This window comes from Furipterus horrens, unplaced genomic scaffold (assembly GCF_987537825.1).
Source record: "Furipterus horrens unplaced genomic scaffold, mFurHor1.1.pri manual_scaffold_6, whole genome shotgun sequence".
NCBI classification, from domain to species: Eukaryota; Metazoa; Chordata; class Mammalia; order Chiroptera; family Furipteridae; genus Furipterus; species Furipterus horrens.
The window spans coordinates 127,511,650-127,533,952 of NW_028327176.1; the positions used below are offsets into that span (position 1 = coordinate 127,511,650).

Consider the following 22,303-nt stretch of genomic DNA (forward strand, 5'->3'; position numbering starts at 1 on the left):
TAGTCAAAATTATGAACAATAATAATGTAAACAATTTCCTACTCTAATTTTAATTTTTCCCATTTTATTTACTCAGGAACAAAAAGGCCATGTTAATAAGTGAACACCAATGCTAACTGGATAACTCCCCCAGAAGTTAAATTCATACTTTGAAGATACCATAAAATCCACACCCAGATTAAATTCATAAACTACAGGGTAGAGTGAAAGTAGGTTTAGAGTTGTTCATATGAAAAATAATACAATAATTAATAAATAATAACATAATAATAAACTGTTTCATGTACTCACAACTGTAAACCTACTTTTGCCATACCCTATATTTGGAGTACCTCATAAAAAAGCAAGGCCTTCTAAATTTCCATATCTTGTTTGAATAACTCATTTATACTTGTCTGTGGCCAAACCATATTTGCAAAACACTTTAGCATGTATCATCTCATTTAATCCTTACAGTAACAATCCTGATGGAGAAGTATTTTCATCACCACAAAAAAAGTACAACCAAAGTTCAGGGATCTCAACAACCATAAAATCACCAGAGAGAAGGCAGAACTGGGATCCAAACCCAATTCTTAATGATCACAAAACTCACAATTTGCCATCTAGTCTACCACTGCCTTCCATAAGAAATCAGAACAACGCTCCTTATAAAGTGCCAAAGGTAACAAAGATGAGAGGAAAATAATGATGATTCACACTTTGTTTTTGTTAACATATGAGCTAATCATCCATTCACAACAAAATTAGCTAAAAATTAGCTAAAGATTAAATGAACACAAACTGCTGCACAGAACAATTTTTTCTAAAAATCAAAACACCAATAATGTAATATACGTTAAGGAAATCAGTTAATCATGTGACCATATATATTATTATTTAAGTAAATAATAATGGCTAACATTTATGTACTTGTTTATACAATATTGATGGTCTTTGCTAAATGTGTTCTATGTATCAACTCCTATGATATATGTACTGTGAAATAGTCACAATATCCTTGTGAAATAGGTAATTTTTAGCTCTTTTTATAGACAAGAGAATAAAGAGAAAGCTTAAACAATTGTGGTATAAGTTCACAATGTTAACCAAGTAACAGTTCCACTACTTAAATTCAGAACCCCAGCTTCATCACTATACTCTACTGCTGTGTCCGCATTTAAGTCATTTACCCTAAGTAAAATCTTAGCTCATTATGAGAAATTTTCCTTATAGATTTGTATCAGAAACATGACCTACTAAAGTATTCATGTTAAAAATACTTCTTCAAAAGAAACCTAGTGGACTTTGACTTATCACAAAATTTCTCCCCAAACACATATACACAACAGAACATTCAAAAATTATATACATATACAAAATGATCACTCCCTATTTCCTCACCAATTTCTTTTTCCTCCTAAAAAGCACATATACCTGAAGGTTTCTACTGGCAAACAAGACAGTGTAAAGTACAATGTATAATTAGTCATTTGGGAACATGTTGACAAATACTCTTGCCAGAAAATCCACTGAATGTCTCCTGTAAGTAATTCATGTCTCTAAACACAGAAGGTTCACAATGATGTGTATAAAAAGCACAAGTTATCAGATTCACCCTACTGGTAATTCAGGAACTTCTAAATGTGGTGATATATATCCTAAAACATTTTTTAAGTTACTTATAACATTGACATAAGAATAAATATAGCTAACAGTACTTAGAAAAGATCAAACTCACATGTTCATTAATCATACCCAGTAGTTACCTATAAAATTTCTTACGCAGATTTCTTTAAATGACTTCGATTATTCTTTCCACTGATCATGCCATAATTTGAAAGAGTGTCTGATTTCCTGTGATTTTACTTTTCTAACTCATAGGCTCTGGCTATTTTCCATCTTAGCAGCCAGAGAAACTTCATGGAGAAACATTTGTAGATCATTTGTAGCCACACAAAAAATTAATCAATATTTGTCTCTCAGCTAAAGCACCCTGAACATTTTGCTTTAATAATAATTTTCCTAGCTCTAACAAATTAAATAACTGAAATTAATCTATAACTTATAGGCTAGCTCTAAATGAAATTTGGAAAATTTTACATTTATAAATCAAGCCAGACCACAAAGACTGTGCATTCTTCCACTGAAGATTTATTTCTCCAAGTACAACACTGGATAATAAAAAGTGGCCAATTCCCATATGCCCTTGGTGTTTTCACATTAGATTGAAAACTCAACTGGCTAGAACTTCATTCTAATTCAAGAACCAGTTGTCTGTAACACTTATTGCCACACCTAATTGCAAATAGCAGGAGTACAACTGTATATTGGGAGTCGTATGGACTAGGTGAATGAATGTGTGAACAAACTAGTGAAAATCCTTATTACAACCAGAAGCTAATTTATATTGGCAATTTGCTAATTCATTATACATTAACTTTAATATTCAAATAAACAGAGTACAAAAACATCTAAGAAAATAAAATTGCATTAGGTAACTCATCAGGATGATGTTCCTTTGAGAAGTATTTTTTAAAGCTTAACAATAAATCACTGCAGTAATGCATTCTGCAAATACAATCCATAAATCAGATTAAAATGCTAATTTCAGATTTTTTATTTTTTCACAGCAGAGCAATTTAAATTCTATCAACTTTGTTTAGACCAACATTTACAAGGAATGTGGTCAGAAAAACAAATCTTCCGTTTTTAGTTTCTTCAAGCATGTACTACATGTATTTTATACCCTATGTATATCTGCTTAGAAATCAAGTGATATACTAAACTTGTAGCACTCTAAGAATTCAAGAAAATTAACCTAATAATGATTATTTCCATTTATACTAAACATAAATCAAAATCCAGGAATACCAATCAACCATTTTATGTAAACCTGTTCTTAAAATTTCTAACAAATGTTTTCTAACCTGTGCCATTAACTTAGGATAAAATTTCTATAACCAAACAATAAATTATACATATATTATTATGTAATTATACATACATTGGACATATATCTTACATACATATTTTATTAAGTTACCTCAGCCCACATTTTAATCAGTACAAATAAAAGCAGTACATAAATTCAAAAGAATTTACAAGAAATGAACTTTAAAAAACCCTTTGGATACCAAAACTATAGTTGTAAGAAATCATAAAAAGGGCATAAAGGATTAAGCTTATGGTAATGCAGATAAATCTTTGATAATTCAGGACAAAATTATATATAATTGGTCAGTTAGATAAATTTTCTTGATATCCCAAAATACATTTACTTGGTGTCCTAAAATCCATTGTTCATTTGTATTTAAATTTTCCAATCACATTTCCATAAAATAAATGTATAATAAACATCACTTACATTTCATAGTCACCAAATTATTTTTCAATGAAAAATACCCTTATTACATTTTGGACAAATTTTTTGGCATTTTTCTCCCCATGTTTTTAGAATTCTCTTTAATATTCCATAATAAATTTCTTTTGAAATTTAGATAGTCTCTTCAATATGGGTGTCTGACCTCATGTTACCAATAATTACTGGGGAATACTTTTTTCCTAAATTTGAAAATCAAAGTCTGAAGTTTCAGATAAATGGCTATAATTAATCCTTGCCCTTAAATCCCATAGCAGGTAAACAGGCAAATCATTAGAAATGCATAAACCTGGAAAGGCAGAAAGGATAAAGCATCAAGACAATGACAGACTAAAACCAGTAATATACTTTTGGAGGATGGCGAAGAGCTACAGTGAAGTGAGATGGTGGTACACTGTAAAACCCAGAACACCGAAAAGGCTCACACACTGGATCCATTTAAGTATAAAATCCTAAAATAGGCATGAAGATGTAAATATGAAAAATTATTTCAAGTTCACTTAGGGAGTGGTAGAGAATGTCAGATATTCTCCCTAACTCCATGTAGTCAGAAAACTGAACCTCTTTTATCTTGGTAGAAGGAGAATGTGATTAAAAATCACTAGTAATAGAGGCAGGAAGGACTGAACTATAGTGTACAGAGTCTACACACTGAACGGAAATTACCCTGATCAGCTAACAGAATACTGGCAACCAAATACAGAAAGTTAAAAGACTCTTCTTTAGAGAAACTGACATGGAGATAATGACATTTAGGGGTCCTCCAAGAAGACTACCAAGTCATCCTACAGTCACAACTACCAGTCAACCTGTTTCACACATGAACACATAGTTTCCAGTCAGAACTTAAATCAATGAGTATTTTTAACTTGTATTAATGTAATCATATAGGTTTTAAAATGATTATGGAGTGTTAATTTTATTTTTTAAATTTTTTCATCAAAGTATAATTGGTATATATTAGTTATATAATGTCAGGTATGCAATATAGTGATTTGATATTTTTATACCTTACAGTGTTATCAACTCAATTCTAGTAACCATCTGTCACCATGTAAACTTATCACAATACTAGTGATTATGTTCCCCTACATGTTTTTCACCTATCTCTCCACCATTTCCCTTCTAATAATCATCCCTTCGGTTTGTATCATTGAGTCTGTTTTTATTTTTTATAATCCACATATAAATGAAACCATCTATCTTTTGCTGTCTGGCTTACTTCACTTACCATAATATCCTCTATGTCATCCACATCACAAATAGCAAGATTTCATTTATTATTATTGTGTAATATTCCATTATATATATATATATATATATATATATATATATATATCACACCTACTTTATGCATTTATCTGTATCAATGGACACCTAGATTGCTTCCATAGCTTGCCTATTGTAAATAATGCTGCAATGAACATAGCAGTGCACATACCTTTCCTAATTAGTATTTTCATTTTCTTCAGATTAATACCCAGAAGTAGAATTGCTGGGTCTTATGGTAGATCTATTTTTAGGTTTGTGAGGGATCTGCATACTGTTTTCCATGGTGGCGAAACCAATTTGCAGCCCCACCAACAGGGCACCAAGGTTGCTTCTCCACATCCTCGTCAACAAGTTATTTGTTGACTTTTTTAGTAACAGTCATTCTGACTGGTGTGAGGTGGTATCTCATTGTGGTTTTGATTTGCATTTCCCTGATAACTGGTCTTTTCATATGTCTATTGCTCTTCTTTGGAGAAATGTCTTATCATGCCCTTTTTTAAAATTTTTTATTTTTGTAAAAAATTTTTAATTTATTGGGTGACATTGGTTAATAAAATTATATAGGTTACAGGTGTGCAATTCTACTGAGTTGGCCAAAAAAGTCCGTTATGTTTTTTTCTGTATGAGGGCTCTAGTAGTGCTTAGTTGTCTTTAATTTCATTTGAAACAATTTTTTTTATTGTGACAACTGTCATATCAGCATGCATTTAAAAAAAACCTCATCATAATTGGTGAATTTTTGTGCAGCCATTCTGATTAAAGATGAAAAAAACATGCAACATTTTTGGCATTATTAGGCTTTATTATTTCAAGAAAGGTAAAAACACAATTGAAATGCAAAAAAGATTTGTGAAGTGTATGGAGAAAGTGCTGTGATTGATTGAATGTGTCAAAAGTGGTTGGTGAAGTTTCTTGGTACTACTGACATTTTGGCTAAATAATTCTTTGCTGTGGGGCTGCCTTATGCATTAGAAGATGTTTAGCGGCAACCCTGCATCTAACACTAGAAGCTAATAGCGGAAGATAGCCAACATACTCAAAATATTCAAATCAATAAAAGTTATTGGTGAAAATGAAAAATGTGTCTTTAATTTTACAGGGAAAAATGTAATGGATGTTTTGGCCAATCCAATATAATACTTGGGGTGGTGAACATAATACAATATACAGACCTAGATTCTCTTAACTCTTTCTGACTCAATTTTAGAAAATTGTATGTTTCTAGGTATTTGCTTCATCTGTTTTTTGGCATATAGTCATTCATATTTTCTTACAATTCTTTTTATTTCTTTGGCATCAGTTATTTGTTTCATTATTGAGCTGTATGAGTTTGTTATACACTTTAGAAATAAACCCTTTATTGCACGTATCATCTGAATCTATTCTCCCATTAAGTAGGTTGTCCTTTTGTTTTGTTGATGGTTTCCTTCTCTGCAGCTTTTTAGTTTGATGAAGTTCCATTTGTTTATTTTTGCTTTTGTTTTCCTTTCTTGAGAAGACATTTCAAAAATGATGTTACTCGTACTGATGTCAATAGTTTACTACCTATGTTTTCTTCTAGGAGTTTTATGGTTTCAGATATTTAAGTCATTTTGAATTTTATTTTTGTATATGATGAAAGAGAGTGATCCAGTTTCATTTTTGCATGTAACTGGCCAATTTTTCCCACACTGCTTGTTGCAGAGAATGTCATTCCTCCACTGTATATTCTTACCTCCTTTGTCATATACACAATTGACCATATAAGCAGTTTTTTTCTGGGCTCTCAATTCTGTTCCATTGATCTGTGCGTCTGTTTTGTGCCCATACCATCGTCGTCGTCGTCGTCGTCGGCAGCCATCCGTCTCGAGAGACGATGGTGTAGCTTCTTAAGAGTCTATCTGCACCGCCGAGAATGGTTGTGCAGTCCGACTCGGGAGTGACACGGTATCTGTCTCCTCCCGTGTTGAATCGACATCTTGCGATGACGCTGGAGTGTCCTCTCCAGTGAAGCTGAAGCTACAGAGCCTGGGCAGGGTGATATGGAGGGTCTGCTGTTGCCCATGCAGCAGACCCCCCCTCTCTTCGCAGCTGAAGGGTCCAAGGGAAAGACGGAGTCGATACAGCTTGGCTTCAGGTGCGCCGCAGGAGTTGCCGGTGTTGACTACAACGTCAAACCGCCTTAGGGACTCCGGCTCCGGATTTTCTGTCGGGGTTTACTCCCTTAGCCTTTCCCCTGAAGAGGTATGCCGCAAGGCAGCGGAGGTTTTTTGGAGTCAGAGTTTTCCTTCTCTGATGTGCCCTGACTGGAAGATCGAACCAGCGACACTTAGCTCGCAGGCCGACGCTCAATCCACTGAGCCAAACCAGCCAGGCCCATACCATACTGTTTTGGTTATTATAGCTCTATAGTAAGGTTTGAAATCAGGGAGCATTATACCTCTAAGTTTTGTTCTTCTCAAGAATGCTTGGGCTGTTCGTGGTCTTTTGTGGTTCCATATAAATACTCTATTTTCTATTTCTTTTTTCTGCTCTGATCTTTTATTATTTCCTTCCTTCTCTTCATTTTGGGTTTGATTGTTCTTCTTTTTCTAGATTCTTTAGGTGGAAATTTAATTATTTGAGAATTTTCCTGCTTCTTGAGGTAAGCTATATAGCTATAAACTTTACTCTTATAACTGCTTTTGCTGCATCTCATCAACTTTATAAGGTACTTTTTATTTTAATTTGTCTCAAGGTAGTTTCTCATTTCCTTTTTGATCCATTGGTTGTTTAGAAGAATGTCATTTAATCTCCACATATTTGTGTTTTTCTTCTCAACTCTCTTTCTGTAGTTCATTTCTAGTTTCAGGCCATTGTAGTAAAAAATATGGTTGATATTATTTCAATCTTTGAATTCACTGAGGCTTTTTTTGGGACCTAACAAGTTATCTATTGTTAAAAATGTTCTATGTGTACTTGAGAAAAATAAGTAATCTATAGGCTTTTTTAAAAATAAAATGCTCTATTAATGTATCAGCTCCAACTGGTCTAATGTAGCATTTAAGTCCATTTTTTAAATCAATTTTCTGTCTAAATGATCTACCCACTGGACTAAGAGGAGTATTAAAGTCCCCAACTATTATATTATTACTGTCAATTTCTGCCTTTATGTCCATTAATATATGCTTTATACACTTAGGTGCTCCTGTGTTGGATGTATAAATTCACAATTGTTATATCCTCTTCTTGGATTGATCCCTTAAAAAATTATGTCTGTTTCGTCTGAGATAAGTGTTGCTACTCCAGCTTTCTTTTCATTTCTATTTGCATGGAATATCATTTTCCAACCCTTCACTTTCAGTCTGTGTCTTTCAATCGCAGGTAGATCTTATGTTAGCAGCTTATCGATGGATCATGTCTTCTTACTCCATTCTGCCATTCTGTGTCCTTGCAATTAGTCCATTTACATTTATAGAGCAATTATTGATAGGTATATGCTTATTGCTATTTTGTTATTATTATTTTGTTGTTTTTCACTGTTTCATTCTTCTCTTATCTCTTTCCTTTTTATTTTTTGGTTTTCTTTCATGTTTTGATTAGATTCCATTCTTTTTGTGTGTGTGTGCATATTTTTGACTTATGGTTACATGAGGTTCATATATACACCCACCTATATCTATAGCCATCTATTTTAAGCACATAAGCATCTAAGTTCAATCACATTCTAAAAGGTGTATTGACATATTTTACTCTCCTCTCCACTTTTTGTTTTTGATGTCATTTTTTATTTATTTTTTTTTGTTTTGTGTATCCCCTGATAATTTATTGTAGTTATAGTTAATTCTGCTAATATTGTCTTTAACATTCCTATTAGCTTTTTTAAGTGGTTGATTCACTATGACTATTGAACATTTGCCTTTAGCAGTGAGATTTTGTTTCTTTGCTGTATTTTCTTATTTCTGGTTATGGCCTTTTCTTTTCTGCATACAAAAGACCTTTTCATATTTCTTACAAAGTCAATTTAGTGGTTGTGAACTCTTAAGTTTTTGCTTGACTAGAAAACTATTCTTCAATTCTGAATAACCTTACTGGATATAGTATTTTAGATTGTACATTCGTTTCTTTAGCACTTTAAATATCTCCTGCCATTCCTTTCTGGCCTATAAAGTTGCTTCTGAGAAATCAGCTGGTAACTTTTATGAGGTTTTCCTTGCATGACTTGATATTTGATTCTTGCTGCCTTTAACATTGTCTGTTTTTCCATAACTTTTGACATTTACATTACATTACACCTTGGTGTGGGTCTCTTTGGGCTCTTGTCTGGTACTTCCTGAACCTGGATGTCTGTTCCCATCCTCAGATTAGGCAAGTTTTCAGAAATTATTTCTGGAAATATTCTTCCTGCCCCTTTTCTCCCTCTCCTCCTCTTTCTAGAATCCCTGTAATATGAAGTTGGGCATGTGATGTTATCCCAGAGATATCTTACACTATCATCATTTTTTAAAATTCTTTTTTCATTTTGCTGTTCTGATTGGGTGATTTCCACTATTCTGCCAGTCAGGTCACTAACGCATTCATCTGTATTAACTAATCTGATATCAGTTCCTTCTAATGTATCCATACCAGTTATTGCATTCTTCACCTCTGGTTCTCTATTACATTTTCTAACTCTTGTTGATGTGCTGAGTTACCTCTTTATTGAGCATCCTTATGGCCATCTATCTGAATTCTTTATCAGGAAAATTACCTCCCCATTTCATTGGGTTGTTTTACAAGTTTTTTCTTGTTCCTTTATCTGGGGCATATTCTTCTGTTTCCTCACCTTGACTTTGTGTTTGCTCCTATGAGTCAGATAGGATAACTCCCTCTCCTGGTCTTGAAAGTATGGTCTATGTGTAGGCTGTGTGATGAACATTTTTGACAAGCCAGTTGTAGTCAGGACAGGCACATGCTTGTGCAGCAGTGGCCCCCTACTATCTCCACACTTTCTTTGTGGGGCAGTCTAGTGTGCAGGTGCTACAGCACTTTGCTAGCTCCATACTCTCTCTCCAGTGGGCGCAGCCCCACATAAGCACACAGAAGTGCCCCACTATTTCTGCACTTCCTCCTGTGAGGGGAGTCCTGCAGGAGGACTACAGCAGCATTTTGTTAGCTCTGCCTTCTCTTGAGGCTGGTCCCTGTGTACACAGCCCACTGGGTACATGAAACAGCATCCTGCTGTATCTACTGGATCAATCTCTGGATAAAGCGACCTCTTGTATGTAAGCTGTAGAACCCCCTTGTTTCTGCTGAATGTACCTCCAGGAGGGGTAGCTGCAAATGCACCACAGCACCCTATATGTCAATTGGGCAGATATCCTAGATGGAGCTCCCACCTGCTATCCACATTCAGGGGAACTGTACACAATGGCGCTCACTACTGTCTAGGACTGGTCCCTCAGCTCCTGGAGGGCTCTTGTGGTTCCTGATCTTCTCTAGGTGGTCCCTTCTCTCTTGCTTGTTGTGAGAAGCTATTCAATTGGCTCACAATTGTTTCTCAGGAGGAACTGCTCTAAATATAGGTGTACATTGATGTGTTGTTGAGGAGGGGGTGAGCTCAACATCTATGTATGCCCCCACCCTGGACCTACCTCGCTAATGAAGTAATTATTTCTTTTTTTTTTTTTTTTGGTCTTTGCTGAGTGGCTTCTTTTGCTTAATTGTATATTGATAAGATTCATCCACGCAGTTGAATTTAGTCATAATTAATTTTTTAATTGTTGTGTATATATTCTAAAAAAACTATTTTATCTGTTTACTGCTATAGACACTTAGACTGTGTTCATTTCTTGGATTTTACTAACAATAATATGAACATTCTGATACATGTTGCCTGGTGCATACTAAAGAGTAAAAAAAGTTTATAGAGTACAGGTATCCTTAAACAGTGAATACTGAATAGGATACTAGAAAAGGACACCATCAGCAAACAGAAGGAGCTCTTGGCAAATAAAGATTTCAATAGTTGAAATAAAATATTCAGTAGAATGGTTGTAAGATAAAAGTATGAGAATTGTTCTAGAAAGTAGAATCAGAAGGCAATTATGTGGCCAATAGAAGAGCCCAAGTAAGAAAACTAGAGGTATCCAAGAAGAACAATAGCCAACTAATGTGAATGAATTCTAAAGAAAATAGTGAAAAGTATCAAATAGTATACAAGATGCTCCTAGAACACAAAGACATGCCGTTCCCAATTAAAAGAGTCCATCAAGTATGCAGCACAATACATCAAAAAAGAACCAAGATAGATTACTGTAAAATTTCAGAACACCAGGGATAAAAAAAAAAAAAAAAACCTTTATGCTTTTAGAAAAAAAAAGCAGACAGAAAAGAAACTGGTAACGTATAAAAAATTAGGAACTGAAATGGCTTTAGACTTCCCAACATTAAAAGTTAGGAACTGAAATGGCATCAGACTTCCCAACAACCATTAGGAAAAAAAAAAACCCTATAAAATGATTTCCAACTCAGAATTATTTCAATCTACCAGTCAAGAATAAAGAACATAAAAACATTTTCATAGATAGAACAGGTCCAAAAATATACGTCCTATACATCCTTTGTCAGAAAACTACTGGAGCTGTGCTATATCAAAACAAGGAGTAAACCAAGAAACAACAACAACAAAAAAAAAACAAACAGGCTTTAGGAAACTGAGGATCAAATATTATAGGTAAGCAAGGGAAATTGCCTGGATAACAGTTAAGGGAAGTCTCAAGATGACAGATATTTAGCAGGTTAGCAGGCCTGGAAAAGACCCAGTTCAGACCAAAGAACAAAGGGCTCTAAGAAAGATAACCCCAAGAAAACAAGCAAAATTGATAGGTTATGTTAGAGTTATGCTTTAGTTTTGGGAGAAATTAGTGATGAGAACATAAAAAGCAAGGGGAAAATTGAAGAAATTAGTTATTCTGGGATAAAAATAGAGAAGTGTGAAACAAGGAAATATAATCGCACTCATGATATGACTACCATGAATCTTAATGAACCAGACACAAAAGGGAAGGTTTAGGGCAGGGGGTTATTGTCTTTCATTATAAACCTTTGAGTACTATCACACTATCAAATTTTAAACTATGTTTGGTTTTAATTTGATTTAAACTTTTTAATTGGGCCTGAAATTCTCTTCAAGAAATTCAGCATGTCCATTAGTTGGATTCCCTCACTGATCATTGTTTCTTTTTTTTGTTCATTTACTTTTTCTTTTTAAATAAGAAAATTGATTGATGGCATGACTAAAACTATATCACTAAGCCCAAAGCTTTCTCATGTGCTTAGTTAATTCTCACAAATTACAACAAATTTAGTATCTTGAGAACTCTTTTTTTATCTTTTTCATACTTCTAATTAGGGGAAACACAATTCAATGTTTTAACAGCTATTCCATAAACCCTAAGAAGCAGTGACCAAATCAGTCTTATCATCAAAAATAAGAACAGTGCCTTGCATGTAGAAGGTACACAACAAACACAAATAAATTAAAACATTCTACTTAACCCATTCTCTAAAGTTTTATGTATTCTTTTCTTTTTTACTTGGGCTTTCCCACCTCTTGTTTCTTTTTCTTTGATCATGCTGTAGATCAACCAGTGGCTAAAAGACACTGATTTAGTCCTATTGGTGGCACTCAAAATAAAATGGTTACTCTCTCAAAATAATTTACACTTTAATTGGGTTAAATATTTCCTCTTATAAATAGAAAAATGTGGCATTAAGCAGTGAAGGGATTCCCCCAATCCCAAGGTAGCCTCCAAGATTCTCTTCAAGGCTTGTGAGAGACAGGGTTCTATTGATCTCTTACCCTTCATACTACCTAGGTACTTTTCCTCTAGAACTGATTGCCAATTATTATATCAGTTACAAAGAAAAGGAAGAATTGGAGAGGAGCAGAAAGTACAACTTATTTTGCACATCTCCAAATTGCTATCTGACCTTTTGGAAGATTATTCCTATTAATGCTGCCATTATGGGTAAATTCTAATTAAGAAAATATATATATATTACATAAATGGCCCTGCTTAAAAAAGAAACAATGACAATCTTTGATTATAAGAATGGAAAGACATTCATGATGTACACAGAAGGACAAAGGAAGTAAAATGGTAAAAAAAAAAAAGTTTGCTTTTATCATATTTTTCCATAATATACAGATATTCTTGGCAAAAGTAGGTTTATAGTTGTTTCTATGAAAAAGATATATAGATTATGATTATTACAATAGCTTTATTAACTCAAAAGAATGTCACAAGGGCATAATGCACTTAAGCACAATCCAGTAAGGTCTCAAATAATACAATAATAAGAATAAATTATTTCGTGTACTTACAACTGATAACCTACTTTTGCCCACCCCTGTATATTATTTATTATAGAAAATGAAAAAGAATGTTATCTTAAAATGCCTTCTCAATAAACACTAATTAAAATACCAAAAATAAAATATCTATGAAAAACTCTTGAAAACCATGATGTACTTGTCAAAACAAAGAAAGAAAACTGTCTTTATTTCCCAAGGAACAGTTTGTAACTAAAAACAAAGAGGAAAATGAAATATTTGAAAAGATGGGAAAATAAGATCCAGAAGTCAAGAATTACCTTAAAAGCTAATAACACATAGATCTATGCTTATTTTACCAAAAATCAGAACATACCATGCATGTGCTGGTTTTGAGGTTTTTGGAGGAATAGTTAAAGCTGTTTCCATGCTGTTCATTCCTGAATTATTTTCTTTGGTAGTCATTGCAATCATTTTTCGTTGCTTCTGAGAAAGTTTAACTCCAGGAGAAATTATTTTGCTAGAAATTAAGTTAAAATAAACCAATTAGTTTCACTATCTCTGGGAAAGTTTAATTCTATAAGAAATCATTTTGCTAGAAATGAAATTAAACCAATTAACATTAATTTCTGCTTAATGAAGGTTACAGGTAATTATATTGCTTTCTGTTTATTTGATGTGATTTTACTATTACTAAATCAAAATGACTACAAGTTTCTACAGTGATAATATCAGTTTATTTTATCAGTGATCAAGTGAATCTCCTACTTATTAATACACTTGCATCAGAACTAGTCCACAATGACCATTTTAAAGGCAAGTTTCTGGTATTCAATACAGTATTCCACAAGAGCTGGACTATCAACCCAACTAAGTCTTTAGCTAATTATTAGAAAATATGTTACAGAGGCTGAACTACCTAGAAAAGAGCTTATCATTAACTTGAACATAAAATGTGAAAAATAACAGGAAAGGTCCAGTAGTTATTATATTTCCAATTCTTTAGGGCAGAACCACAACACAACACAGTCTCTCTTTTCTTTTTTTTATCAATTTTTAAACTAACCCCAAATTTGTCTTTGGTGTAGCTCCACATTTTTGTCTGTTTTCTTCAATTTGCATGATGGTTCTGAGATCCATGACAGGAGGGCTGACAGGACTAAAAGACATAAAAGTAACTTTACAACGCATTCATTTATCCATAAAGTCCTACCTCCAAACTTCACTGTCTGATAATAAGACAATTTAGGTCTGCTTCATCAGCTGAATCCAACTTCAAAAAAGGTATTTTGAATGAAAGCTAATTTCCTACATACACATACACAAGTACTAAAATGCATGCAATGTCATAATGGTAAGTAATATAATTGAAATTCTTAAAGAAAAAAATAAGCCAAGCAATAGAAAGATTCCTAACTTCTCTAACTCAGGTAGAAGGACTCAAAGTTTTATTTAAATTCTTATACTTCAAGATCAACGGAACTTAAAAAATATGTTTTCTTTTTATTTTTAATAAACAAAATTCTTACTACTGTCTAAAGTTAACCAAAAAAACATTTAATGGAAAACTTGGGGATGCTCAACAATATTAGAGACCCAGCAGGGAGAGTTGCGCCATAATGAGAAAAGAATTCTATGATCTTTAGAAATAACCAATATATTTTTCTGACTTTACACCAAGCTATTCTTAAAATGTTTTAAAAACAGTCTAATATTAGCGATTAGAAGATGCTTCTAGGTGTTCTCACAAATGTTTACTTGGGCAAAAACTTTGAGACTAAATTTCAAACTATCTTTAGACCATGAAGCAACATACAATAGGACATAATAATCTTTGTTCCAACTGTGCAAAATACAGTATATTTCAAAATAATTACACAAATCATTCAGATAATAATATAATTGGCAAGTCAATTAACAGTTTTAGCATATTATAAACCATGGCAGGTGTATAAAGATGAAGCACAAGCTCAAAAAACACTGAAAAAAAAAAATACTGCATTTTAATTATATCTACAACTTCAGTTTTAAAAACTGACTTTCTCTAATAAAAGAAAAATACAGACAAAATATAGGTTAAGTTAAAAGCACAGTGTAACATTAATTGAATATCCTTTTAAAATTAACTGTGAATAACTATTTTTTGAGATATGAAATACTCCTTTAATGTGCTTAAAAAAAAGACAAAGTAAGCCTACAAATGACAAAATGGTCTTCCTGGCTGATATTTTTAACAAATATATACTATCTTTACCCCACGCCCAAATGCTGATATCAAGTCACTATGTGTGTGATAGCATTTACCAGTTTTCACTGATGAGAATACAAAAGCAATTAAATTTTGTCTGGAAAAAAGCTTATTTTAGCCAGAGAGTAATTTGTATGCATTTAGGTAATTTTCTGTGTATCATATTAGAAATCTATATTAAAATTTTTTAATTTGTTTCATTAAAAATATTCACTTGACTAAAAATGAATGATATTCTTCAGACTACCAGATATGGCACAAAATGAATACCTACCTGAAAGAGCCAGCAACCCAACTAGAAGAGCTTGAAGTATCAATTCTGTTACTCGGAATGGGCTGTGCAGCAGATATTTTAAGTATTGGTGATTTTTCCCATGGTTTCAAATCTTCTCTGAAATATGTAGAAGGTGCACCATTAACATATGGTTTCATTTTCCCCTGAGGGTAAAACAAAACAAAAAAACATTTAAAAAGTGAACAAAAAGAGGAAGAACCTAGCAGAGCAGCTAACACATAGTTGGTACTTAAATTTTAAGGAATAAAATCGTATGACAATAATGATCTAGCATTTTCAATTCAGTTCTATAATTTTAGTGCCTTAGCCAATTCTCAGATTGATTCAGTGACTATAACCCAATTATTCTAAGTTTTAGAAACAATTTTTAGGGAAATTAAGTTTGCATATTAAATCCCTATTAAGTACTAAACAAAAACATTAATAAGTAAAAGTTTTTCCAGTAAGATATGAACCAGTAACTTTAAAATTAAAGTCTAAGACTTTAGTATCAGACAAAATGAAAGTTTCGTAAAAATGTGTAATTCACTCTGAGTGTAATTAAAGTACTCTGATAAAATTAAACTCAAATATTATTGACACTTCGAAAGAGACCCTAAAACTATTGCTACTTTCCAAGGTTAATGAAGTTATTAAAATGATATTTCCACTGCCATGATAAGATTCTTCTATTCTTGCCAGACATTCACAGCATGCCTTCAACTTTCCTTTAAACCTCAATTGTATTCCAGACCAATCCTGGTATTAATAGGAATTGACCCCCACTCCAATTTCTACCCTACATTAAAAAAAACCACATTTATTTATTTGATTATTATTTTTTAATCCTCACCCTGAGGACATTTTTTTCATTGCATAGGGAGAAAGGACGGGAGAGAGAGAAACATTGATTGGCTGCCTCCCAAAGGCACCAGGACCAGGGATCAAACCTCCCATGACCTGACCGGAAATTGAACCCACAACCTTTCAGTTACAGGAGGATGCTTCAAGCCGCTGAGCCAAATAATTAAATAAATAAATAAATAAATAAATAAATAAATAAATAAATAAATAATTACAAAATTAAATTACAGATCAACCTTTGATTGATTCTAAGAAAGGATAAATGGATTTTCACTGTCTCAGAAATTTCTAGTTCTAACATTTTGAATATAGAGATTAGGAAAAAAAACGACTCTGTACCTAGTAAGTTAAACATTTTCCTTCCCTGTAGATTCACAATCATGGAATAAAACAAGAGATGTCTAAAAAATGGCCTTCCCAGACTTGAACAGAATAGTAATTCTGCAGCTTAATATGAATTGTGTTGGATTAAGAGAACCCCATTTCAGATTGTATTCATTCAATTAACACCATGGAGAAAAGACACTGCAAAATTTGAAATTAGGCCTACCTTCAACATAATTGTCCTTTGACAATTTTTAGCTGGTGTTGACTGACATTACACAAAATAATTTTCAAGTAATTTAGCTATAAATATATTCTTCAATACGTCTATACAGTGTTCCTACATTTTATATCAACATGAATTTTAGTTGTAGAAAGATAATAAAACATCATAAGAGTGCTCAGAACTGCCACTAAAATCATTAAAACTAGAAACATGCATGTTTTTAAAAATTAAGTACATATATTATATCATTAATTATATTTTATTATAAACCAGCCAGGGCAATGTTTTAAAGTAAAAATAACATAAAACAAAAGATAAACTGTCTATAAATCTAAATTTTGAAGTTAAGAAAATAGTACATTAATAGACAAGTAAAAACAAACCTCAATCTTATCTGAATGAAATCCTGTTGTAAAGTCAGGGGACTGTAAATCTCTAGGACTACCCACTCCTACATAGCTTCCTTCAGAGTCTGATGTCAATAGTTCCGGAAGAGATTCCACGGAATTGGTCTTACCAGACTTCAATAATTCTAAAAGTTAAATTTAAAAATAAAATTAAACATGTATAAACATATATGTTACATTAAACATATATGTATTGCATTCAATAAACCAAATAAAGCCAAAAGCTTCCATTTATCTAGACTTAACATTCAATTATTAGTCACTATACCAAATCTTAATAATTCAAGCTAAAAGAAGAAATCAGTTAAAATGAAAACTGAAGTGGAGATTTTACATCTAGATTTAAAACGAGTTTCAATTATATACCAATTATTCAAAGATCCCAAAGAAGACAGTTCTTTGGGATCTGCTTTAAAAAGCAATTCAGAAATTTTTTTCCACATAAAAATAAAGAAGAACGATAAAATAAATAAACTACAGACCCCTGCCCTTTCCTTTTCACATCTGTCTTTGTACAGAGGTCTCTGCACCCATACAGCAGGGGACTGGCCCCATTCTGTATGGGCAAAGCATTGGAGCCTTTCTATCTCTCATCTAGGCAGCAGATTGGTCCAGGAGCAGAGACTTCGCTGAAACCAATTGTGGTCTGTATCAGAGTCTCCTTTCACAAAAAAGTAAAATAAAATAAAATAAAATTGTGGATTAAGAACTATTTTTAATTAGCTTATCACCTAAAGCAAAAGAGTTATGAGATAAATATACCATTTCTTCTATTAAACAGGCTAAATAAATACTTGTCTACCTGTCACATGTGGTATCCAGATTCATTAGCAGATCAGAATTATTTCAAATAAAAGCAGAATAAAAGGTAAACTTTTGCTTCAGTTCTTGTGTTTAACATATTACAAATATAGTACAATCTAAACGAAGTAGCAAAATAAACTTCATATGGACTATAATTAACAACTGTACAAATGATTTAAAAACAAAGAGATACTATCTCTTATATATTCAACTAAGTGTTACTCTTTTAAAGTAAATCACCTTGACAAGATATATATCTCTTTTGTGGTAATCATTGCTAAAAAGGAGTTTGAATAAAACATTCACTTTTTGCACCACAATATTTTAAATATTTTTAAGGGAGGCAAATTTTTATCTAATAGAGCATGTTTAATACCGAAATGCTTCCAAAAGTCAATAAGAAATAAATCTAATAAAGAGAATGATTAAAGTGGTCAACAATTATTTTGGGTTAAAAAAAATCTTTTTTCACACAATATCTTCTAACTTTAAAGATAAATGAAGGGACTTCTGGCAAAGATGGAGGCCTAGACAGACACGCTGCATCTCCCTCCACAACTAAGAAGGACTAAAACTACCTCAAAACTAGAGACAACCATAAGTTCCAGAAAATCGAGCTGCATGGAAGTCCAACAAACAAAGATATAGAGAAGAAATATTCACCCAGACAAGTAGGAGGGGTGGAGCCAGGGCAGAGAGGACACAGTGTGGTTATGGCTGCAGGCCAGCAAAAAGTGTAGTCACAGGTATTAAAAAGTAAGGAAGGACACCTGGGGAGCGCTCCCAGCACCAGACCGGACCGCACAGCTCACAGTTCCAGCACCAGGGAAAATCAAGCCTCATTACTTCTGACTGTGCAAACCAGTGGGGGTAGGGTAGAGGAAGAAACTGCCAGTCTCTCAGCAGAGTTCACTTGTTTAAGGGGTCCCTACAGTCCTAGATCATCAGCAGACCCACCCACTCTGGGAATGGCAGCCAGGGCAACAGCTAGAGGGGCACCAGTCCCATATGGAAGTGGGAGAAGTGACTGGAAAATGAGTGAGTACTGAGCAAGTAGCACTGTTCCCTCTCAGACTCCCCCTGCCTCTGTACAGCACCACAACATGGTGAAACAGGTCGCCCATACTGAAAAATGCCTAAGGCCCCGCCCCTTACAACATGACAGGTGTAACAGCTCTACCTCAGACACAGAGGCACACAAACACAGGTCAAGGTGAGGAAACAGAACTGTGGCCCAAAAGAGGGAATGATTCAAGGTTCCAGTGGGAGAACTAAGTGATAAGGAGAGAGCCAACCTAACAGACATAGAGTTCAAGACATTAGTGATAAAGATGCTCACAGGCTTGACAGATATGCTTAAGTACAGCAAATGCATAAAAGAAGAAGTGAAGGCTATGCTAAATAAAATGAAGGAAAATCCACACAAAACCAATGGTGAAGGGAAGGAAACTGGGGTTCAAATCAATGATTTGGAACATAAAGAAGAAAAAAAGTCACCAGTACAGAATGAGGAAACAAGAATTGAAAAAAATGAGGAAAGGCTTAGGAACCTCTGGGACAACTTTTAACGTGCCAACATCCGAATCATGCGCGTGCCAGAAGGGAAAGAGGAAGAGTAAGGAATTGCAAGCTTATGTGAAAAAATAATGAAGGAAAACTTCTCAAATTTGGTGAAGGAAATAGACATACGAGTCCAAGAAGCACAGAGTCCCAAACAAACTAGACCCAAAGAGGACCACACCATTACACACCATTACTAAAATGCCAAAGGTTCAAGATAAAGAATCTTAAAAGCAGCAAGAGAAAAGCAGAGAGTTACCTACAAAGGGGTGCCTATAAGACTATAAGCTGATTTCTCAAAAGAAAATTTGCAGGCAAGAAGGGACTGGCAAAAAGTATTCAATGTGATAAAAAGCAAGGACCTATAACCATAATTGGTTGGTACAAAATAGACAGGGGGAGGTTAAGAATAATATAGGAAAGAGTGAAGCCAAAGAACTTGTGTGCACGACCCATGGACATGAATTAAGGGTGCTGGGATTGCTAGAGGGAATGAGGGTACTGGGCAGAGGGGAGCAGAGGTAAAAAAATATTGGGACTACTGTGACAATATAACCAATCAAATTACTTTAAAAAAAAGATAAATGCAAATAAATATTAAGCCTTTACATACAACTGTCTTGATGAAATTTGCCTCATACTCAAATTTTCTTCCAGAATTGTCTTTTTGGCCCCCAATTAAATTTGACCTTTCAATCAATATCTGATTTGTCCACATAAAGAGTGGTACAGCAGGAATAATATAAAACTGGGATCAGAAAATAAATCTATTTCTGTTGGTCACTACCTGGAATCAAGTTTAAAAAAAGGGATATAAATTAGTTTATTACTAATGTCTCTTCCAGCTCTGAAATGCAAAGACACATATGTGCTAACAATAACACTATTTAAAACAAACCAAGTGTCTTCTTCTCCATAAGTGTTTTAAGGTGACTGGAAAAGCAGTAGTCTCAGAACTGTCTATCCATTCATTCATCCTTCCATCAATCCATCTATGCCTCCTTCTAAGGACTAGAGGTAATTTATAGAACACAGAGAGCACAAAATCAAACTTAAAATTTTTAAAGTTCCTAAAATAGAAATCAGGAGATGTGGTAAATGGGAAATCATTCTTCAGTGCTTATCTTTTTTATATCTTTTGTTATCTAAACTAACTACTCCTTACATTATTTATTCCTTTGAGCTTTATTGAGCATGTCAAGTACCTCATTTGTAGTATTTTATTAAACATAAAGATACTATTTCTTTGCCCTGAATTATAGCTATTTTTCCCCACAGGAACATAAAACAATGTGTAGTTGTATTTTTCAAAGTTGCTTGTATAAGGTTGATTGACTACAAAAATATGCTGATAGAAATGTTATCAAGTTATATCTTACCACTACAGACTTTTTATCTAATGAGATCATTAAGATTTAGATAGTTTAATCTGAATCTAATCAGATGAGTCTAGAATACAGGACACTCTGTAGTTCCACTGGCCTGAACTTTTCAAAACAAAACAAAATAGTATCAGGAGTGCTAATCTTAGTTAAAAAATACTAAAGTGAAAAAGGTGAAGGGATTTAGAAGTACGTACAAATTGGCAGTTACAGAATAGTCATGGGGATGTAGCCCAAGAACATATATGCATGGCCCGTGGACATGGACAAGGTGTGGGGACTGCCTGAGGGAATGGGGGTGGGGCTGGGTGGAGGGGGCAAGGAGGAATAATTGGAACTGTAATAGCATGAACAATAAAATATAATTTTTAAAAGATAGTAAAGAGATATTAATACGAAAAGGCAAAATCAATCTTGATATGATACTAATTTTTTTAAAGCTAAAACAAAAAAGCCTATAAGGCATTTTTAGACAATTAGGGAAATCTGGATGTAAAACTGTATTACTAGATAATATTAATGAATTAATGTGATTGCCTTAGATGTGATAATGGTTCTGTGGTTGTGCAGAATATCCTTATTCTTAGAACATTCATATACAAGTTTACTTTCAAGTGAATCCATTTTTTAAAAAAGTGTGTGTAGAATGTTTGGAGGAGAAGAGGGCATGCAATAGAAAGACAACAAGAAAAAGCAAATATGGAGACTTCCGGCCAAGATGGAGGCTTAGACTGACATGCTCAGTCTCCCTCTACAACTAGAAAGGAATACAACTACCTCAAAACAAAAGATAACTAGAAATTCCAGAAAATAAAACTACACGGAAGCCCAACGTATGAAATTATAAACCAGTGGTGTTTGTCGGATGGGTAGGAGAGGAAAGTCGGGTGGTGCAGTTTGTGGTAGCAGCAGGGACAGAAGCAGGGGGAGAAATCCCAGCTGCAGTCGAGCCCAGGCAGCTCACGACCCCAATGCTGGAAAAGGCAGCCCCCCCCATTGCCTCAGACGGTGAGGCCCAGATGGCGGAAGGACGGATCCCAATCTCCCAGGGGAGAATAACGACAGGAATCCATCTTGGACCCCCGCCCCCACTCAAAGCGCCACAGTGCGGCAAAAGAGGTTGCAGATCGCCGCCGGTCACCGGATAGTGACGAGTACACGAGACTCCGCCCCCTACAGCCTGCAAAACACAAATCTGTCAAAATGAGGCATACAACTATAGAAATCCCGGTCGAGCAGCTCACCAGGCAGCAGATGAAGAATCTGACAGATGAACAAATAAGAAACCTTTCTGAGGCTCAATTCA

General features: G+C 34.0%; 1 protein-coding gene across 1 annotated transcript in view; it reads right to left on the reverse strand.

Moving 5' to 3' along the window:
- The window catches only part of IBTK (inhibitor of Bruton tyrosine kinase), a 90,919-nt gene that overhangs the window by 13,527 nt on the left and 55,089 nt on the right, over window positions 1–22,303 (reverse strand). Inside the window, exons 22-25 of the mRNA XM_090279617.1 lie at window positions 17,228–17,376; window positions 15,431–15,594; window positions 13,975–14,067; window positions 13,285–13,428 (exon numbers count right to left, since the gene is read on the reverse strand). Of these exons, the coding sequence (XP_090135743.1) occupies window positions 13,285–13,428; window positions 13,975–14,067; window positions 15,431–15,594; window positions 17,228–17,376 (550 nt within the window). The remainder of the gene's footprint in view (window positions 1–13,284; window positions 13,429–13,974; window positions 14,068–15,430; window positions 15,595–17,227; window positions 17,377–22,303) is intronic.